General features: G+C 38.1%; 1 protein-coding gene across 3 annotated transcripts in view; it reads left to right on the forward strand.

Annotated features, from left to right (window-relative positions):
• Positions 1–22,592, forward strand: part of FER (FER tyrosine kinase) — a 432,134-nt gene that overhangs the window by 396,761 nt on the left and 12,781 nt on the right. For all 3 annotated transcript variants that reach the window (XM_047778393.1, XM_047778394.1, XM_047778395.1), the window contains one exon: positions 14,811–14,965. In XM_047778393.1, coding sequence (XP_047634349.1) covers positions 14,811–14,965 — 155 coding nt within the window. The remainder of the gene's footprint in view (positions 1–14,810; positions 14,966–22,592) is intronic.

The raw sequence follows: 22,592 nt of genomic DNA on the forward strand, positions 1-22,592 counted from the left end.
CCCAGTCCATCCCACTCCCTCCCCCTCCCCCTCAGCAACCACAAATCTGTTCTCCATGTCCATGATTTTCTTTTCTGTGGAAAGGGTCATTTGTGCCATATATTAGATCCAGATATATGGGATATCATATGGTATTTGTATTTCTCTTTCTGACTTACTTCACTCAGGATGAGAGTCTCTAGTTACATCCATGTTGCTGCAAATGGCATTATTTTTATCTTTTTTATGGCTGAGTAGTATTCCATTGTGTATATGTACCACATCTTCTGAATCCAATCATCTGTCAATGGACATTTGGGTTGTTTCCATGTCTTGGCTATTGTGAATAGTGCTGCAGTGAACATGCAGATGCGTGTGTTGTAAGTCTGTTTTCTAATGTAGCCCCTAGTTACTTTGCTTTAAAAAATACTTTCAATAATCTAGAAGGCTGAACTATTTCCTAATATCAGCTAAATTTCAGTTGACAGCACTAAAATAACAATTTGGTATTTCATGGAACTTAAAAATGCTGTGTCCTAGTTGAGTTTCCATGTAGGTAATTATTACAAGTAATTTCACCAAGTAATTTGGTGAAATTACAAGTAATTTCACCAAGGTATTGTGATAATCACTTTTCTGCCCCCATTGCTATACACTGTGTTGAATGTCATTAAAGCAGCTGTCATCTTTTCCTCTCGTAGTTTGGAGATGACTGTAATTGGCAAAAATGTGTAGAATCCTCTAGGCATGATAGGCTTTACATTTATATAAATTATTATTTTGTCCACTTGAAGTCTTTCAGATACTTTTGTTTTAATGTAACTGTGGTCTGCAAGTTGATAAATGCAAATTTCATTAAGAGAACAAAAGGACACGTGTATACACAGTTAATATTTGTTCAGACAGGTATTCCTTCATGAATGCAAAATGCAGATTTTGTGTGGATAACATCAAAGAATCACAGAATGAATAATCATGGAAAGACATTTGGCGAGTATTTTTTAAAACTTTTATCTTGTACAAGTACAAAAGAAAAATAGTTACATAAATTAAATCGTCTTAATATAATACCACAAAAATAAAGTCTTATCAAACATAATGCAGAATTAAAAATGAGCAAAGATAAAGCAAGCTCTCCTGACTATGGAAAGAAAATATGGAGAGACAGAAAAGAAATTGAATTTCAGATCTTCGTTTCAAGATAAAAATGAATTATTATAAAATAGACCCTATTCATAACTTTGGCTCTCCTATTTGGATTTTATATACTGAAAGCAATCATAGGACCGAAAGGAAATTTATAATAATGTCACCTGGGATATAACTTCGTAAACCTAGAAAACAACATTAGAAATTGAAATGGGAATAATGAAAATTTCATTTTAAAAGAATGTAAATGGGAGGCAAAGAAAGAACTGTTGAGATACACAAAGTCATTTCTTCTCTTGAATTCCTCTAAATACTGAAAAGTGTTTTCAGTATTAACAGGATATTGGTGCCACAGTAAATGCGATTAGACATTTCCCCTGTGTACCTAGGGCTCACACTTTTCTAAAGACACTTTTTGTGTTAGAGTGCCAGATGCAGGCCTTTCCCCTTGACTAAGACTATGGCCTAAGAGTCTGCCAAGCATCACCAAAGCAGAGGCAAAAGTGCAGGTTGGCAGTGTAGCTCTATCTGGTTGGGAGAATTGGGGGGTAGGGCATTTGGGGGATGTAGTCTGTTACTGACCCTCTCAGCAAAGTGCAAAGTCTGAAACATCTCTTGTAGAGAGAGGATAGTCTTGCAGAGTTAACCATCTGCGGATGGTTCAGTATCTAAATCTAGGTGTGCTTCACCATAATTAGAGTGTGTTTGTTCATTAGTAACTGAACATTTTACACACTGTAAACATTTTAAATGTCTTGAAGCTCATTGTGGCACCTTGTGCATCACAAATTACAGTCACTCTTCTCCTTGATGTGCCTTTAATCTGGGTACCAGTATATATCACAGAATGGAAGTATAAACAATAACAAATGGTTTTGGAGGAATTGTTATATGTCTTTTATACAGAATAGAATAGAATAGGAAAAATAATGTCTTTTAGTTTTCACAATATGGTCTATAATCTAGATCCCAAGCACTGAGCAGGGACTATTTTATCCAACTTAAATGGAAAAGAAATCAAGTCTCAGGAACAAAATGGCAAAAATCTATCTATGCAGGGATTGCAGAGTATAAGTTTTGTCAAGATAAAAATGAACTATTGTTCAACAAAACCAAAAGAATCCTGGGTATTGTAGAATACTGAGAGCACATAGGCTTTGGAGCAAGACAGATTCAATACCCAGCCTCTTATCAGCTCTTTTATTGAGCAAGTTATTTAATCTCTGAGCCTCAGTTTCTTTATCAGTATAATAGAGATACCTACACTTCAAATAGGTATTAGGCATAATAAGTTAAGCTCCTGATATCTTGTCTGACATACTAGGAGCTAAATAAATGGTCATTTTTATTCTTACATGGTTGGAAAGTGTGTTTTCTTGGTCCTAGCTTGTAATTTCTAACTTACCCTCCCACCTTTTACTTCTAATTATCTGCTGTTGGCATTCACCCTTGGAAATGGAAAGGTGGAAATCTCTTTACCAGGACCATCTAGCATCACTTCATGGCTAGATAGACCCGGTCAGTTATAGGAAGACAATGCCTTTAACCTAAAGCTTACAGAATGTTAGAGTTGAAAGGACCATATGCTGGCTACCAAGTGGTAAACCATGGACCCCTGGTTCCTCCAGTTATTACAAGTGTACATCACACATCATTTGAGACAGAATAATACATTTGTATATATCTATATGCAGTACTGTCTTATTGCTATGATAATAGAATACAAATTTGTTTCAGAACATTTTTGAATTCTTAGTAGCTTTTTCATCATGTTTTATTTTCTCTGTCAGCCATTATAAAATATACAAGTCTCATCTCAGGGTAGGTGTGGTACAAAGCAGTCATAAAATTTTTTGAAATTACATAGGAGCCCTTATGCTCAAAAAGGTCAAGAACTGGTGCTGTCATTCCTAGGGTCCAGGAAAGTGATGTGTGATATACTCGTTTACACAGCTTGTTAAGGAAAACACTGGTAAGAATACAGGTTTCCAGCCTCTAGTCCAGAACTCCCAACACTGGAGATGTTTTCATTATTGCTTCTGGAAAAATCTAAATGTATTTAATATTCAGATTAGTGTGCATGAAGCTGAGTATTGACAGAAAATGAGTTTTGTGAAAAAGATTTAACACAGTACCTGACATGTAAAACACCCAACAAATGGTGGCTATTATCTTGATGACTATTCAGTAAGGAGTGATTTTATCACTTTGCTCAGTTATTTTACAGTGTTGCTCAGAGTAACTTATTGCATCCAAGTATAGGTTATATCATTAGTCACTCAGGCAAATGGCTTCCATTTTCACTTCTCATACTGTCAGAATGGGAGTGGGTGGATATTTTTAAAATCTCCCTTCCAGAAGTTTTTTAGGAGCAGAGGCTCTTTGCCATTAGTATTGAGGCTAATTTTGGAGGCAAACCATTGTAATACATTTTATGCAGCCTCACACAGCTATTGGCCTTTAATATGCATGCTTAAGATGACTGTTTTGTTGTTGAATTATCCATTGGGATTTGTTCTATTTCTGTAAACTAAAGAGATTTAAACATTTACTTTCCATCAGTGTTTTTTAAATTTGTCCTCCACACCCCACTCCTGTACACCTAAGCCCCAGTTCCTCTAGGCCAGACTCTTTTTTTATTTATAGATTCAACATTATACCAATATTTATTTAAAATTTGTAGTCATCTCTAGAGATTTGGTATCTCATTTCACAGTGTGGCCCACACGGGATAGCAGAAAATGGTGAATGAGGGATATTTATAGATAACTACACAAATAGAGTACCCATTTCATAAAACCGTAAACCATCCAGATTAGTCACAGTAGTTAAATAGAAAATTCCCCTTGGGTTTTTCAGGTACATTTAGGATTAAGCAAGTATTATCACTGTGTGTTTGGTGCTGAATTTTTTTGAATATCCGTATTTAGTATGCGTTCCCTTCCTTTAGCTAACTATCTAGGAATTTGATTTACAAGCTTATTAAAAGAATATATGGAGTTAACTTGTACGTGTACAGCTAGAATTCTCTTGTAGGGAAGTGTCTCAAGGAGAGGAGATGAAAGAGGCAGAAGAAGTAAGCACTTCAAGGGAGTTCCCATTGTGGCACAGCGGAAACAGATCTGACTAGTACCCATGAGGTTGCGGGTTCAATCCCTGGCCCTGCTCAGTGGGTGAAGGATCTGGCGTTGCCTTGAGCTGTGGTGTAGGCCGCCGACACTGCTCAGATCCGTGTTGCCGTGGGTGTGGCGTAGGCTGGCCGCTGTAGCTCCAGTTCAACCCCCTAGCCTGGGAATTTCCATATGCCATGGGTGCAGCCCTAAAAAAAGCAAAAGCAAAAAAAAAGTAAGCACTTCTGTATGTGCTGATCATGTCCATTTTAAGTAAAGGCTGTTGACTACCAGTAGCTCCCATAAATAGTTCTCATGCAGCCAGCTATGTCAGGCAAGGATTTAGCTGCTTCATGCCCCAGCTATCAGGCAGTAGCCTCATTAAAGGAAACCACCAGAAGCCTCTGCTTCTCTATAGAATGCAGCCAGTGAAGCATTGCTCTAGCATGAAGATTCAGCAGTTGAGGTATCTAAGCCTCCAGTGATGATATTCCTCTGCTGTTGAGAAAGTAACCAGTTTAGAATAAATTGACAAAAGCTAGCCCTAGATAGCTTTTTTTTGGTGGTTGTAGCTGCATTTTGCCCATACCCAAAGCACCCCATCACACTCCTTAATATTCAACCAATGCCCAGATTGACGTTTCCCACAGAACCTGCTGCATGCCCTGCCCTGGCTGGCTCTCCCCAGCCAGTTCCCTGTGCTACTCAATTTTCCTTTTCCTCTTCTTTTGTCTTGCTGTCAGAACATATTTGCCCTATCACTTCATTCCCTTAAGATTTTATATGATGTCTCTTCAATTATCTATTAAAATAATTTATGCCAAAATATGGATAAAAGTCAGTATGTCCCTCCCTCCCCACCAGTAACGTATTTGCATGTTAGCAGTGGCTTTGAGTACATGAAGAGACTCAGATACTGAGAATTTTAAGTGTCCTGGCAGGCAACAGGAGACAGATTTCAGGAGTGCTTTGGCTCTCACCATATGTACCCACAGGGTGCTGGATCAGCCCTGGGCACAAAAACATAGATTACACTAACTCTCCCTCCACACCTGGCCCACTTCTCCATTCACAGGAGCAGCACTTTGCTTCCAACTTCTCAGAAACCTGTCCCACTCAATAATTTTTCAAAGAAACAGAAAAGGCACAGTTTAATAACGGGGCTAATTTTCACAGTTTTGCAGCTGGGACTTCCTTTGGGGCCTGTTCTTTTAGAAATAAGTGCCCCATTAGCCATGGGCACAGAGCTTACCGAGGGAGACATTTGAAATAGGATGGAGGAGACTGGGAGGGGAACAGAGCCCAGGAAGAACAATGTGATGAGTGAAAAACTCGGGGTAAAATCAGGAGCACAGTTGAAAAGGAGAAATGGAGGGAGATTGTCACCTTTACATGTATTTTATTCAAAGGAAAGTTAAGCTAGATTCTGAAGTGAAAATAAGAAATGTGTGTTTTACAGAAGGATCTGGCTGGTCATCTCTTTCTTGGCTAATCTTTGATGCCATCACTCTCAGCTAAATAAAGTGGCTTCGGTACTAACTGGAATAAAGTAGTCCCCTCGGTGCCAGCTCTTTTGCCAAAGACACCCCATGCTGCCCACCTCCATTTCTTGCTGTGCTCTGTGAGACAGCTCAGACTTCTATTTCTTTTATCGTGTACAAAATTTTGCAGCAAGAAACAGGCAGTCCTACTTGCCTTTCATCAAAACACACATGTATATTGTTTTAAAGCAGTTGGTGACATTTGACTTCTTCAGAAAATAGTCTAAATAATAAGTACATGAAACATCTATTTCTGTTTTTTTTTCTCTCTCTCTCTTTTGAGAGGGAAGTTTCTTAAAGGTAACAAATTTTAACTCCTATTGTTTAAAATTCACAAGTTGTAGCCATTGGTGGTGGATAAAATGGTACGGAATTTGATTACATTCTGAAAGAGAATTATAAGATGTGTTGAGAGGCATTATAATAGGTGGCTAAAATTGTAGACTCTGATGCTGGGCTCCTGAGGTTCACTTCCTGTCCCCCCAACCCACCCACCCTGATACTGGCCATGCAACCTTAGGCAAGTCACTTCACTTTATGGGCTTCTGTTTTTATCATCTATAAAAATGAAGATCAAAAATACAGTAATTAGGGAGTTCCCATCATGGCACAGTGGAAACGAATCCAACTAGGAACCATAAGGTTGTGGGTTCGATCCCTGCCCTTGCTCAGTGGGTTAAGGATCTGGCACTGCCGTGAGCTGTGGTGTAGGCTGCAGACACGGCTCGGATCTGGCATTGCTGTGGCTCTGGCGTAATCCAGAGGTTACAGCTCCGATTCGACTCCTAGCCTGGGAACCTCCATATGCCACAGGTGCAGCCCTAAAAAGACAAAAAAAAAATACAGTAATTAGAAGAATTAGTGGCTTAATACATGAAAAGAGCTTAGAACAGTGCCTGACATGTAGTATATACTATATAATCATGTTGTTAGTAGAACTAAATTGAATGGCTTTTATATTCATATAAATAGAAAATTGTCAAATCGTTGTTTCAGTTAGAAAGCAGAAAGGGCAATGATTCTCCAACACATGGTTTCTGCGGCTACAGTTCAAGTCTTACTGTGATAAATGTGCAGTTTTTTATCTGTGTGTAGCTTTTTTCCAATTATTGTACTAAACAGTTTGCATAATTTTCACAACAGTCTTAGATAGATACTATTATTCCTATTTTACAGATGAAAAAACTGAGGCTAAGAGAAAGCAAATTTCTAAAGATCCAAGAGCTAGTAAATGGTGTAATGCTTTAAAATCAGTTTTCAACCTCTACTCTGTAATGCTCCCCCAAATATGCTTGCAACTACCAGTTATAGAGATATTGCTCAGTAATGAGATGTGAGAATTGTGTCCTTTAGCAAAACATAATAAGGCAAATGAAGTCTGCTTCATTTACGCCCCCCCCCCCCCCCCCCCCCCCCCCCCCCATCCCCCCCCCCCCCCCCCCCGCCAGCTGCATCCCGTGGGTTGTTGATTCTGTGCCATGTGTTAGAATGAGGAAACCTCAGGGTCTTAAGGAGGCTTTATCCTTCTAAGTGCTGATAGTTATTTGTGGCTCAGTATTATCCAGACCCAGTGGGAAAAGGAGCAAATACCTCTCTAATTCCTTTCCTATATAAGGGACAAATCCATCCTGACTTGATGGAATCATCGCTGCAAGTCATATATGATTTTTGGGCTAAAGTAGTTGGCAGAGGAGAGCGTTGACCCAGCCTCCTGGTTTCCCCATTTACCAGAGTATTTGCTCCGAGAGGCAACATCACCACAGAGCAAGCTGCCCACTATCGCACTTTCCCGGCAGCAAAGAAAATGTGCTCATCTCCATTGTCTGCTGGCATTTGATTTGCTGTAACTGTGCTCTGTTCCCAATTTATCCTTTATTAGCCTATCTCATATTATGTCTGACTTGTAAAACACCCCTGGTCTACACTCAGAGGTTTGACTTTGAATCTTCAGCTAAGACAACTCGGCAGACATACACGGAACATTTCCGTGTCCTCTTGGCAGCCAGCAGCACTTGCTGTGACATTCCTCTGCACATGGGGAGATACAGCTGTCTCCAGTACCTGCTGTGAACCACTGCACCAGCCTGTGTAGGAGAATTCTCATCTCTGAATTCCTGTAGGACTTGCAGCCTGTAACACACTGGCTCACACTGACATGTTCTCCAGCAGTTTCCTGTGTGAAGAGGCAGTGAGCGTGAGTGCATCTCCTAGAGTCCCTGAATCCAAACAGGGCAACCGTGAGCTTAATACAGAAAGGAATGGAGTGAAGAGCAGGGCACAGGTGTGTGTCTGCCTTATCTCCCAAATTAGATTGTCAGCTTCTCAGCCCAAAGACCATATCTGCTGTTCCTATCTCCTTTAATACTTTTTAGAATATTAGGCCAACAGTGAATAAGTGCATGCTTATTTTCTGAAGCCCTAAGGTTTTATTTTAATTCATAGAGTATGCCCCAAAGATACCATTGCCATGCACTTGCACTTATGCAGCCCAAAGAATGTAGTGTTTTCTGTAAATGTTACTGAAATGTTATTTACATTCAGTGAGTTGAATGTAAATGAGCTGAAGGTGAGTTGAAGGAATCTCTAAATTAGTTTTAGACTGGTCCCTCAGAGGACTGTAATCCTCATTTCAGAGGACAAACCCTAAACTGGTGTTGTAGTGACAATAATTACAACAGCAGTGTATGTAGTTGGAAAGCATAGGTATTATTCTGAGCAGAGTACCAACACTGAAATCCTGAAATTAGTAAAATGCTGCACGGAAGGAAAGCTCATTCTGAACAAGAGTCATGGCATTTGACCCCGAGGAAGAATCAGCAGGTTCCCTGACTAAGATTGGGAGGTGCACGCTGCAGTGCCACTGCACCTCTGCCAATATTAGGTGACCGTACATTAGTGATCTATTTCTGGACCCTCTATTCTGTTCCCTTAAGCTATAATACCTTTTTTCCTTCACTTAACTGTATTGATGGCAGTAGCTTTATAGTGAGATTTAAAATCAGGTTAGTGGAGTCCTTCAGTTTTGGACTTCTTTCTTAAAATTACTTTATAGAACCTTTGCATTTCCATATCCATTTTAGAATCAGATTGTCTAATTTGACAGAGATGTCTGCTAGAATGACTGGAAGTGCATTAAGTCTATAGATTGATTTGGGAAGAATGGCCGCCTTTGCAATGTTAAGTCTTCCACTTCATGAGCATGGTCTATCATTTTTCCTCAGTCAAGTTTTACCATTTTAAATATAAAGAACTTAATTTTCTTATTTTTTTGGTATTTGTTTTATTGAGATTACTGTAAATGGAATTTATTTTCTTGTCCAATTATTTGCTGCTAGCATACAAGAATATTTTTTAATATTAACCTTTTATCTTGCAGCTTTGCTGAATTTATTTACTTGTTATTGTTATGTAAGTTCCTCGAGATTTTCTATGTAGGAAAAACCATATCCTATGCAAATAGTGCAGGCCACAAACTCTCACCTCACTGTTCCAGGGCCTCTTGTAGTGTAAGAATCATCATCATAGCTTGTTTAAGACTTATTTTGAGCGATGTGTTGCATGCTAGTAATTTACAAACGTTAGCTCATTTAACCCTGCTAGTTTGTGTTTTTTAAATGAGTAAAATAACGGTTAATAAGCCAAGACACCCAAATAAGTGGCATAGCCAGTACTGATTCTGGCCGTCTATGCCATTGCTAGAACTCAGCATTCCTGAGCAAATGTAGTTCCTTCCCACAGATGAAGATGAACCGGCATTTCACTATTACTCAGTTTATCCAGCAAAAACGAGAGTCCCTCACTCTTCCAATGGGCACTCATATTACATCTAAAGATTGGGAAGTGAGTCAGGGATGTAATTTTAACCTTGGGCTTCTTTTAAAGTTCTTCGTTGTGAAACCTGATCTAATGAATAAAGCTAATCTTAGCAAACTGGTAAGGTAGAAAATGTCACATTACTTTCAGAATGTCTTTAGGTACTCCCACCCAAGTTTCCTGCTAAACTGTAAAAGGTTAATTTAACTTCCTGAGGAAATACCATCATCACCAGCCAACTATTGATATAGGTCCGTTGCTCAAGGTGCTTCCTATGTTACGAGAGCAATCATATAAATTAGACTTTAGGTTTTTAGAAGTTTTGAGTCATGTTTGCTATGTATAGGTGCATTCCAAAGATAAATATATAAAACCATTTCCATCGAAAGCCAGACAGGTTGTGGATAGCTCCTCACGAGAAAAGAATTACAAAGGAAAGTAGAAAATAGACAACCTGCATTCAGCAGGAATCACTCCTAGGATAAGATAGAATCCTATATGTATTCATTCAATTTATTGAGCACCTACTATGTGCTAAGTATTATTCTGGGCCTTGGAGATAAAGCTATGAAGAACACAGATGAATCCCATCATCTCTTATATCCTCAAGGACTCATACCTGCAATTGTCACTTTCCCCTCCTGCATTAGTTTTATCCTCTATACAGTATTATTACCACCTGCACATATACCTGTAAGAGCCCACACATTAAGGGAAAAACTCCTTTGACCTGAAGCCTCCTCTAGTTACCTCCCCATTTCTCCGTACCCCTTTAGAGCAATTTTAGTCAACTGTCTAAACTCACTATCTCTACTTCTTTTCCTCATTCTCTTTTCATACATTCCAATCATGCTGCTGTACCCACTGCTCCTCTGAGATTGCTCTTGTCCAATGTCTCATTACATTTCGTATTGCTAAATCTACTGGCCAGTTCATAGTCATCATCTTTCTTGTCTTCTCAGTAGTTGTCAGTTACTTTCTTTTTTTAATATTTTTATTATAGTTGATTTACAATGTTCTGTCAATTTCTGCTATACAGCAAAGTGACCCACTTATACTGTACATATACACATTCTTTTTCTCATATTATCTTCCATCATGTTCCATCACAAGTGGTTGAATATAGTTCCTTGTACTGTACAGCAGGATCACATTGCTCATCCATTCCAAATGCAATAGTTTGCATCTACTAACCCCAAACTCCCCTTCCCCCTTGGCAACCACAAGTCTGTTCTCCATGTCCATGAGTTTGTTTCTTTTTTGTAGATAGGTTCATCTGCGTCATGTATTAGATTCCACATATAAGTGATATCATATGGTATTCCACATATAAATGATATCATATGGTATTTGTCTTTCTCTTTTTAACTTACTTCACTTAGTATGAGAATCTTTAGTTGCATCCATGTTGCTGCAAATGGCATTATTTTGTTCTTTTTTATGGCTGAGAAGTTTTCATTGTGATAATCCACATCTTAATTCATTCATCTGTTGATGGACATTTAGGTTGTGTCCATGTCTTTCTTGACTATTGTCAGTAGTGCTGCAGTGAACATAGGGGTGCATGTATCTTTTTGAATGAAAGTTTTTTCCAGATAATATGCCCAGGAGTGGTATTGCTGGATCATATGGTATTTCTATATTTCGTTTTCTGAGGTACCTCCATACTGTTTTCCATAGTGGTTGTACCAATTTACATTTCTACCAACCGTGTAGGAGGGTTCCCTTTTCTCCACACTCTCTCCAGCATTTGTTATTTGTAGACTTTCTAATTACAGCCATTCTGAGAGGTGTGAGGTGGTACCTTATAGTATTGATTTGCATTTCTCTAATAATTAGTGATGTTGAACGTTTTTTTCATGTGCCTCTTGCCCATTCCTATGTCTTCTTTGGAGAAATGTCTGTTTAGTTCTTCTACCCATTTTTCAATTGGGTTATTTTTATTTTTGCTATTGAGTTGTATGAGTTGTTTGTATGTTTTAGAGATTAAGCCCTTGTCAGTTGCATCATTTGCAATTATTTTCTACCATTCTATAAGTTGTTTTTTTCTTTTTTTTTTCTTATGGCTTCCTTTGCTGTGCAAAAGCTTTTAAGCTTGATTAGGTCTCATTGGTGTATTTTTGCTTTTATTTCTATTGCCTTGGAGACTGAGCTAGGAAAACATTTGTATGGTTAATGTCAGGCAAATTTCTATTCCTCCTTGAAAAGCTTTCCTCTCTTGGCTACCAGGACACTTGACTCTCTCGGTTTCCCTCCTGCCTCACTTCCTTCAGTCCTTTTCTAAACTATGGAGTGCTCTAGAGCTTAGTCCTTGAACACCTTCTTCTTACTCTCTACACTCACCTCTGGGTGAAAGCATTCTCTAATCCCATAGCCTCAAATGCCCTCTGAAAGCTGATGATTCTGAGGCCTCTCTTCTGCCCTCCAGACTAATATACCCCAGCTGCCTACCCAGCATCTCCAATTGGTTATCTACTAGGCAACTTAAACTCAAGTATCCTAAATCAAACTCCCCATCCCAATGTTGGATTCATTTTGACTGCATATAACAAAATACAGACACATACAACTCGCCCCCTCAAAGAAACTAAGAAGCAAAAATTGCTTTGATGATATAGGAATTTCTCTCACGATTAAAAAACAAAACAAAACAAAACACTGGCTCAGTGGTTAATGAACCAGACTAGTATCCATGAGGACGTGGGTTCAATCCCTGGCCTTGCTCAATGGGTTAAGGATCCAGCATTGCCATGAGCTGTGGTGTAGGTCACAGACACAGCTTGGATCCTGCTTTGCTATGGCTGTGGTATAGGCCAGTGACTCCAGCTCCGATTCAATCCCTGGCCTGGGAACCTCCATGTGCCTCGGGTGTGGCCCTAAAAAGGCAAAAGACAAAAAAAAAAAAAAAAAAAAAAGCAATCCAGAGATACAGAGGTAGGCAGTCCAGAACATGTATGGCAGCCACACTCATCATTAGGGACCTAGACCCCTTGTCTCTTGCCAATTTTCTAACTTTAGTATGCTTCCTCTTTCTGTTAGGGGGAAGGAGAAAGGTGCTGGTACTTCTCCTTTCTCTAAACAAAAGGAACTTCCCAGAAATTCTAGAGAACTCTTTTGTTTACATCTCAGTGGCCAGAACTTAGATTATGGCCGTATCTAGCTACAAGGGAGGTTGGGACCTATAGCAGATTTTAGCTGGATGACAATGTATTTAGCTAAAATCAAGATTTTATTTATTTTATTTTATTTTATTTTATTTTATTTTTACCAAAAACCAGAAGGGAATTGACGTTAGGGGGCAGTTGACTGTCACAGCCACACTCTTTATGAAGCTCTTTTTGAACCTGACCCTTCCCCCAGTTCCCCATTCTAAGTAACTGACTTAGGCCAAAATATCTTGGACCATCCATGAATCTTTCTCTCCTACTCCACATCCAATCTACCAGTAGATTCTATTGATTTTACTTTCAAAATAGATCCTGAACCTGATAGCTTCTGACCAACTCCACCACTTCTATCTTAGTGTAGACTATCATCGCCCCTCCTAGACGTCTGAATGGTCTCCTAGTAGTCTCTCTGGTTCTACTAGTTCATTCTCCACATGGTAGCATTACAGTCCTTCAAAACCTAGGTCACATCATGTCATTCCTGTGTGTGTAGAACTCTCTGGTTACGTCCCAGTTGAATAAAACCCAAAGAGCTTACTATCAAAGGCCACATATCATTCCGTCCTGGCTAACTCTGATCAAATCTCCTTTTCTCTCCCTTACTCATTCCACTGCAGCTCTACTGGCTTCCTTGATCTTCACTGAATATCCCAATCCTATACCAGTTTTAAGGCATTTGTACCTACTGTTCCTTCTGCCTTGAACACTCTTCTCCTAGATGGCAACATGGCTTGCTCCTCAACTTCCTTTAGAGACCCCCTCCTATCAGAGACCTTCCCTAACAACCTGTCTAAAATCGGAGTCCCTCATGTAAATCTTTTTCCCTTTATACAATGTTTTTTTCTTCTTTACATTCAAGACCTATTATGAGATTTTCTGAATGTGTGTGTGTATGCTTATATACTTTATATAAACATTTATATGTACACATGAATTTGATTGTTGAGTGTCTTCCCCAGTAGAATTAGAGTAGGGACTTGATCTTTTTTGTTCACTGCCATCTCTCCTATTAGCTAAAGGCGATCAAGACAGAGTGCTCTGAGGAGAGAAATGTAATGGTACTTGCCCTTTCTTTTTAAGAAACTCCCCACAATTTCTTAATTTCTGCTTCTATCTCATTGGCCAGAACTTAGGTTAAGGCCACAGGTAGCTGCAAGGGAGGTTGGGAAATATAACCGTTTGAGCTAAGAATGAATGAAGAGCTGCCAGCTGTGCAAAAGTCTAGAAGCAGAGCAGGCAAAGAGAACAGCTAAGTGCCAAAACATGCAGTGGAAATAAGCTTGCCATGTTTAGGAAAGATTTGTCCTGTGTTTGGGGTCAAAAATCAGCTTAGTATGGCTGGAATATATATAGCAAATTATGAAGAGACTTGAAGAGATGAGGTGAGAGAGAGGTAGGGCCAGATCATCATGTGCAATTATGCATGTCCCAGATGCAAAAAAAAAAAAAAGCTGTTGGCTTCTCAGCTGTTCTCCAACTTATTGGAAACTCTAGGGCTACAGTGCCAAAGGCTGCTTAGTAGCTCCAAGCCACATGAGCTGCTTAAATGTAATTATCTGAAAGTACAGAAAACTGAGAATTTCAGTTTCTCCATCACACCAGCCACAATGCATGTATTCAATAGTCACTTGTGGCTGAAGGCTACTATCAGACATCACAGAAAGAAGATACTCCATTGTCACAGAAAGCTCTATTAGGCAGTGCTATTCCAGGTAAGCCAGTCAAAGGAGAAATAATGCCAAGTCTGCTTAGCCTCTCCTCTGTGATTTTTCTCTCTTAACCCTAGATTCAGTATTTTCCCATTTAAATGGAAATAACATATACATGTGGTGCCTAGAAAATTATCATGTGGCCTGTTCCATATGCAAATATTCTCATGAATGATTTCTACCTATGACAGAAAAGGTGGGAAAGACTGCTAAATCACTAGCATCCTTAACCTCATTATGAATACATTGCAAATGTAAAAATGCGAAGTGTGGCAGTAATAAACATGAAAGTGGCTTTCAATTTGTTTTAATAGGTGTTTTCTATGTCTTATTGTAACCTAGGGATCTTGCTGCAAGAAACTGCCTGGTAGGTGACAATAATGTTCTGAAAATCAGTGACTTTGGAATGTCTCGTCAAGAAGATGGTGGAATATATTCATCTTCTGGCTTAAAGCAGATTCCAATTAAATGGACAGCACCAGAAGCTCTTAATTATGGTAAGAATAAACTCTGTTTTTGTTTTTGGTGGTAAAAAATGGAGTCTTAACATAAAACATTCACAAGCGAAGTTACAGGGGTAGGGGAGAGCCCAGGTTAGAATAATCTGAGGATCAACATAAATTAGGATGTGTAAGTGTTCAGACTTTACACTTAAACATGAGCATAAACCTAACCCATCAACCTTATTAATCAGATTTTTATATATAAGATTGCTAGATTTAAAAGATGGATACACTTACAAGCACTGTTGACTGTGTCTCTGAGAGAAAAAAACCCCAATTATTTCTATCTTAATAGACAAATTATACAGAGTCAAAGAGTTGCTGTAGCTCTGGACCCATTTCTTTTCAATATTTTATAATTGGTCCAGTAACCTCTTCTAATGTTAGGTTCCTAAAATATTAAGTCAGTTCTTTGATTTCTTACTCTGAAAATTGCCATGGTTTCTTAGCATCTCAGTTTCTGGAACTTGTATAAATCTTGTGGGAAGAGAGAGATGGGAATCACATTTAAATAAACAGCAAAGATTTTTTTTACCACTTGAATTTTTATGTGTCATTGTAATTGAAAAATAAATATAGCTTACATTATCTGTGATTGGGATGAAATGGGCCATAGCAAGATGGATAATAGCTCAAGAATTTTATTTAAAAAATTATGCTTTAAGTGAAATTAGAAAGTTAATTTTCATTAAGAGAAGCAGCATATGAGCCATGGTTTGGTGAATAGATGTATGGATTGTTGATTTAAAGTGAAAAATTAGGAAGGTATTTACAAATACTTTAACTTAATGCCTAAATTAAAGACAGGTAATTTAAAGAAAGCTTTGAGATAAACATAAAATCAAGTATTTTAAAGTGAACAATTCATTTAGAACTTGCATTTAGTACAGTTCAGTGTTGTACAAACACTGCCTATAGTTCCAAAACATTTTCAACACTCCAAAATAAAACCCTGTGCCCGTATTCCTCCCTTGCCCCAGCCACTAGTAACCATATATCTGCTTTTTGTTGCAGATACCTGGTTACCATAATCCAAAGCCTTATCTGGAAAACATAATTGGTGTGGATCCAGACACCAGAACCTGCTTTGTACTTTACATATGAGCAAAGCTATGGAATAGTAAATGTAGGTAGTTGTCATTATGAGAAAAGGACTAAGCTATTCGAGTTCCTTTTTAACTTAACACTCCACAGATACCTCACCCTTAGTTTATCTTCCCATATACTGGCAAGAGAAGCAAACTGATTATGCCATCCCTCAAAATCTAGAGAAAATGGCAGCCCTGTTATTTTCCTTGGTGACCCTTTGGGATGGTTTTTATTACTCTAAGGCTGACAATCACAGGATTAAAAAAAAGGATTATAATTCTTGGATTTATGCTGGTTTTTTCTTTAGATAACAAATCATTTATTAAGCACCTGCTTGTTGATGCTCACAGCATCCCTGTAAAGGAGGTAGAGCTGGATTTGGGAGCCCTAAAGGCTTACCAATAAAATCCAGCTCTGTAGAATTTGTTCTTAACCCTTATGCCAGATTCTCTATGTTGCATTGCCTTTAAAAGTTCTCTTACTGTTAAGCACTTGTCCAAGTAAAATTCTTCCTTTCAATCACAGTATATTTTAGTTGAATTTCAAGCTGACAAATGTATTTACAAATTAAAATTCTGATTCCAAATATCTCTAAGAGCCAGACCTAAATTTAGCATGTCATGTAATAAAGACAGGCGTGAAGATCTTTGGCGGTGAAAGGGCCTCTTTTAGCAGTCTTTAATATTAACTTTATAAAATGCAGAACAATTAAAATGAGGGAGAGATTTTAACAGTAGATGAGAAAGGAGTATTTATTACCCAATGCAATGAGGGAGTTTCTGAGGGTCTGTAAGTCTCAGGACAACCCTTGGAAGGTTTTTATTCTCAAAGACTGAAATTACTGAAGATTGGCTCTAAATTTTAGCATTTTTTTTCTAACAGGAGAAGATATAAATATTTTATGAAAGTCTTATTTTTATTATGCTTCTTTCCTGTTTTATGCAAATATTATTTTACAATTGGTAGTAGAATTTTGCCTTATTTCCAAGAGTCTTTTATTCCCCACTAATTCTTCTCTTCACTTTGTCAGAAGTTAGGTAAATGATGCCCAAGTCTCCATGCAGTGTGGGGTTAGGATAGATGGAAAAACACTTTGGGCTAAAGAACCTCCCTGAAATCTTGGCTCAGGGACATATAATTAAAGTAATTTTCACACTTATTTTGTCATGAGTATTGTCATTTAATTTTTGAAAAGATGATACATACACTTGGGTGGGGTTTTTTTAGTCAAATAGAATGTAAAGGGCCCACAACGAAAGGTAAGCCCCTCTCCCTACCTTTGTCTTTTTCCATGTAATTCTCCTTCTTAAAGGTAAATACTCTTAGCACATTCTTATATTCTTCTTGGAGATTTCTCAGCCATCTCACTATATATACTTCCCCCCTTTTAAAACACATGTCATAGCCTCTGCAGCACATATTGCCTCCATCCTCAGTACAGTTGTCCCCAAAGGTACTGTGTGTGTAAAGGGCAAATAGGATAGTGACATCCAACTAAGAAAATCATCTGCTTAAAAACAATGAAAAGAAATTTTTTTTCACTTGTCACCCAGGGATTTGGGGCTGATATAATCTCTAGAAATTCAGTGTGAGGTAACTAAGTACTCTGAAATGCAAGGGAAGTAGGATTTATAATTAAAAAAAAAAAAAAGAGTTCTGGATCACCCATCAGAACCAGGTTTTTCAGCTGGTTGTGTCATTAGTTTCATCACCTCAGCAAGCCAACTATATTTCTCTACATGTACATGTATGGGTTTTTTTTGTTTTGTTTTGTTTTTTGTTGTTTTTTAGGTTTTTTGTTTTGTTGGTTTTTTTTTTTTTTTTTTTTTTTTTTTTTTTTTTTTTTTTTTGCTTTTTAGGACCGCTCCTATGGCATATGGAGGTTCCCAGGCTAGGGGTCTTATCGGAGCTGCACCTGCCAGCCAATGCCATAGCCACAGCAATGCCAGATTTGAGCTGCATCTGTGACCTACACCACGGCTCACAGCAGCTCCTGATCTTTAACCCACCGAGTGAAGCCAGGGATCAAACCCACAGCCTCAGTTCCTAGTTGGATTTGTTTCCACTGTGCCACAATGGGAACTCCTACACGTATGTTTTCTAATTTGCAAATGAGAATGATAGTACCTTCCCACTCAAAAGCCAGAGCTGCTGAATGGAATAAAAAAATAAGACCCATCTATATGCTGCCTGCAAGAGAATCAACTCAGATATAAGAATACATAGAAACTAAAAGGAAATTGATGGAGAAAAATATTTCATGTAAATGGAAACCTGAGGTGTCTATATTTACATCAAACAGAATAGACTTTAAAATTAAGACTGAAATCAGACAAAGGAGGCAACTGCATAATGATAAAGAGGTCAATCCAACAAGAGGATATAAAATTTGTAAATATTTGTGCACCCAACATAGGAGCACTTAAATATATAAAGCAAATATTAACAGACCTAAAAGAAATAAACAGTAATTCATTAATACTAGGATCACATCTTAGACCACAGATCAAACCTTTGTAAATTTTAAAAAGTTGAAACTATTTCAAGCATTTCCTCTGACCACAGTGCTATGAGACTAGAAATCAACTATAAGGAAAAAAAAAAACAAAAAACAAAAAACAAAAACAGCAAAAAACACAAACTCCTGGGAGCTGAACAATATGCTACTAAACAACCAATGGATCATGAAATCAATGAGGAAATTAAAAGATGCATAGAGACAAATGACATTGAAGATTCAACAATCCAAAATCTATGGGACACAGCAAAAGCAGTTCTGAGAGGGAAGTTTATAGCAATACAATCTTATCTCAGGAAAGAAGAAAAAAACCTAAATAAATAACCTAAACTTATACCGTAAACATCTAGAGAAGAAAGAACAAAGTCCAAAATTAGCAGAAGGAAAGAAATCATAAAGATTAGAAAAAAATTGATATCATAGAGACAAAACAATAGAGAAGATCATTGAAACCAAAAGTTGGTTCTTTAAATGATCAACAAAATTGATAAACCTCTAACTAGACTCATCAAGAAAAAAAAAGGGGGAGAGGGTTCAAATCAATAAAATTAGAAATGAAAAAGGAGAAGTTACAACTGACACCACAGAAATACAAAGGATCATGAGAGACTACTGTGAGCAACTGTATGCCAATAAAATGGAAAACCTAGAAGAAATAGATTCTTACAAAGGTGCAATATACTAAGACCTAACCAGGAAGAAATAGAAAATATGAATAGATCAATTCTGGAAGCACTAAATTGAAAATGTGATTTTTAAAACTTCCAAAAAACAAAAGTCCAGGATGTGGTGGCTTCACAGGTGAATTCTATCAAACATTCAGAGAAGTTAACACCTCTTCTTCTGAAACTCTTCCAAACAGTTGCAGAGGGAGTTATGCTCCCAAGCTCATTCTCTGAAACCACCATCATCCTGATACCAAAACCAGACAAAGAAACCACAAATTACAGGTGTTTCCATTGTGGCTCAGCAATAGTGAACCAGTAACCATGAGGATGCAGATTCAATCCCTGGCGTCAGTCACCGGGTTAAGGATCCACCATCACCATGAACTGTGGTATAGGTTGCAGATGTGGCTCAGATCCTATGTTGCTGTGATGTTGGCTGGCAGCTGCAGCTCTGATTCAGTCCATAGCCTGGGAACTTCCATATGCCACAGGTGCTGCCCTGAAAGAAAAAAAGATGAAATTATAGCCAAGCATCACTGATGAACAAAGATGCAAAAATCCTCAAAAACATATTAGCAAACTGCATACACCACATCAACAAAGTGAAAACTGAAAACCATATAATCATCTCAATAGATGCATAAAAAGCTTTGACAAAATTCAACACCCATTCCTAATAAAAACTCTCCAGAGTGTGGGCATAGAGGAGAACTACCTCAATGTAATAAAAGATATTTATGACAAACCCACAGCTAACATCATTCTCAACAGTGAAAAACTGAAAGCATTTCCACTAAGATCAGGAATAAGACCAGGATGTCCACTTTTACCAATGTTATTCAGCATAGTTTTGGAAGTCCTAGTCATGGCAATCAGAGAAGAAAAAGAAACAAAAGCACTATTTGCAGATGACATGATACTATACCTAGAAAATCCTAAAGACACTACCAGAAAACTGTTAGAGCTTATCATTAATTTGGTAAAGTCACAGGATATAGAATCAATGCACAGAAATATATTGCATTTCTTTATACTAACAATGAAAGATCAGAAAGAGAAATTAGGTAAACCATATCATTTACCATCGCATCAAAAAGAATAAAATACCTAGGAATAAACCTACCTAAAGAGACAAAAGACCTGTACTCTGAAAACTATAAGACACCAAAGAAATCAAAGATGACACAAACAGATGGAAAGATATACCATGCTCTTGGACTGGAAGAATCAGTAGTCAAAATGACAATACTACCTAAGGCAATCTACAAATTCAATGCAATTGCTATCAAATTACCAATAACATTCTTTACAGAACTAGAACAAAATATTTTTAAGATTTGTATGTGGAGTTCCCGTCGTGGCGCAGTGGTTAACGAATCCGACTAGGAACCGTGAGGTGGCTGGCGGGTTCGGTTCCTGCCCTTGCTCAGTGGGTTAACGATCCGGCATTGCGTTGAGCTGTGGTGTAGGTTGCAGACGCGGCTCGGATCCTGCGTTGCTGTGGCTCTGGCGTAGGCTGGCAGCTACGGCTCTGATTAGACCCCTAGCCTGGAAACCTCCATATGCCATGGGAGCAGCCCATGAGATAGCAAAAAGACCAAAAAAAAAAAAAAAAGATTTGTATGGAAGGAAACACAAAAGACCTCCAATAGCCAAAGCAATATTGAAAAGAAAAAATGAAACTGGAGGAATCAGGCTCCCTGACTTCAGACTATGCTACAAAGGTACAATAATCAAAACAGTATGGTGCTGGCACAAAAACAAAAATATAGAGCAATGGAACGGGATAGAAAGCCCAGCAATTAACCCAGGCAACTATGGTCAGCTAATCTATGACAAAGGAGGCAAGAACATACAGTGGAGAAAAAATAGTATCTTCAATAAATGGTCCTGGGAAAACTGGACAGCTGCATGTAAGAGAATGAAATTAGAACATTTTCTAACACCATACACAAAAATAAACTCGAAGTGGATTAAAGACCTAAATATAAGGCAAGCTACTGTAAAACTCCTAGAGGAAAACACAGGCGCTCTTTGACATAAATCACAGCAACATCTTGTTTGATCCACCTCCTAGAATAATGACAATAAAGACAAAAATAAACCAGTGGGACCTAATTAAACTCAAAATGAAACCATTAAAAATACAAAAAGACAACTCACAGAATGGGAGAAAATCTTCGCAAATGATTCAACCAAGAAAGGTTTAATCTCCAAAATATACAAACAACTCAACAACAACAAAAAATCAAACCAACTGGAATTCCCATTGTAGCTCAGCAGTAATGAATCCATGAAGATGCAGGTTTGATCCCTGGCCTTACTCAGTGGGTTCAGGATCTGGTGTTGCCATGAGCATTGGTTTATGTCACAGATGTGGCTTGGATCCCACATTGCTGTGACTGTGATATAGATTGACAGCTGCAACTCCAGTTTGACTCATAGCCTGTGAACCTCCATATTCCACAGGTGTGGCCCTAAAAAGCAAAAATTAAAAAAAAAATCCAATTGAAAAGTGGGCAGAAGACCTAAATAGACATTTCTCCATAGAAGACATAGGAATGGCCAACAGGCACATGAAAAAATGCTCAACATCACTAATTATTAGGAAAATGCAAATCAAACTACAGTGAGGTACAACCTCACACCAGTTAGATTGGCTGTGATTAACAAGTCAACAAACAACAAATACTGACAAGGATGTGGGGAAAAGGGAACCTCCTACACTATTGGTGGAAATGTAAATTGGTACAACCACTATGGAAAATGGTGTAAAAGTACCTCAGGAAACTACATATAGAACTACTATATTGATCCAGCAATCCCACTCCTGGGTATATATCCAAACAAAACTTTCATTCAAAAAGATACATGCACCCCTAGTTCATTACAGCACTATTCACAATAGCCAAGACATGGACACAACTTAAATATCCATCAACAGATGAATGGATTAAGAAGATGTGGTACTTGTACACAATGGAATACTACTCAGCCATAAAAAGAACAAAATAATGCCATTTCCAGAAACATGGATGGAATTAGAGACTCTTATGCTAAGTGAAGTAAGTCAGAAAGAGAAAGGCAACCACCATATGATATCACTTATATGTGGAACCTAAAATGTGGCACAAATGATTTATCTACCAAACAGAAAAAAATCATGAACATGGAGGGAAGACCTGTGTTTGTCAGGAGTAGGGAAGCAGTTAGGGGTTAGTAGATGCAGACTGTTACATTTAGAATGGATGGGTGATGGGATCCTGCTGTACATCACTGGAAACTGTGTCCAGTCTCTTGGGTAAGAACCTGATGGAAAGTGAAAAGAAAAAAATAGGTTTGTATG

Source organism: Phacochoerus africanus, chromosome 4 (genome assembly GCF_016906955.1).
Source record: "Phacochoerus africanus isolate WHEZ1 chromosome 4, ROS_Pafr_v1, whole genome shotgun sequence".
In the NCBI taxonomy this organism is placed as follows: Eukaryota; Metazoa; Chordata; class Mammalia; order Artiodactyla; family Suidae; genus Phacochoerus; species Phacochoerus africanus.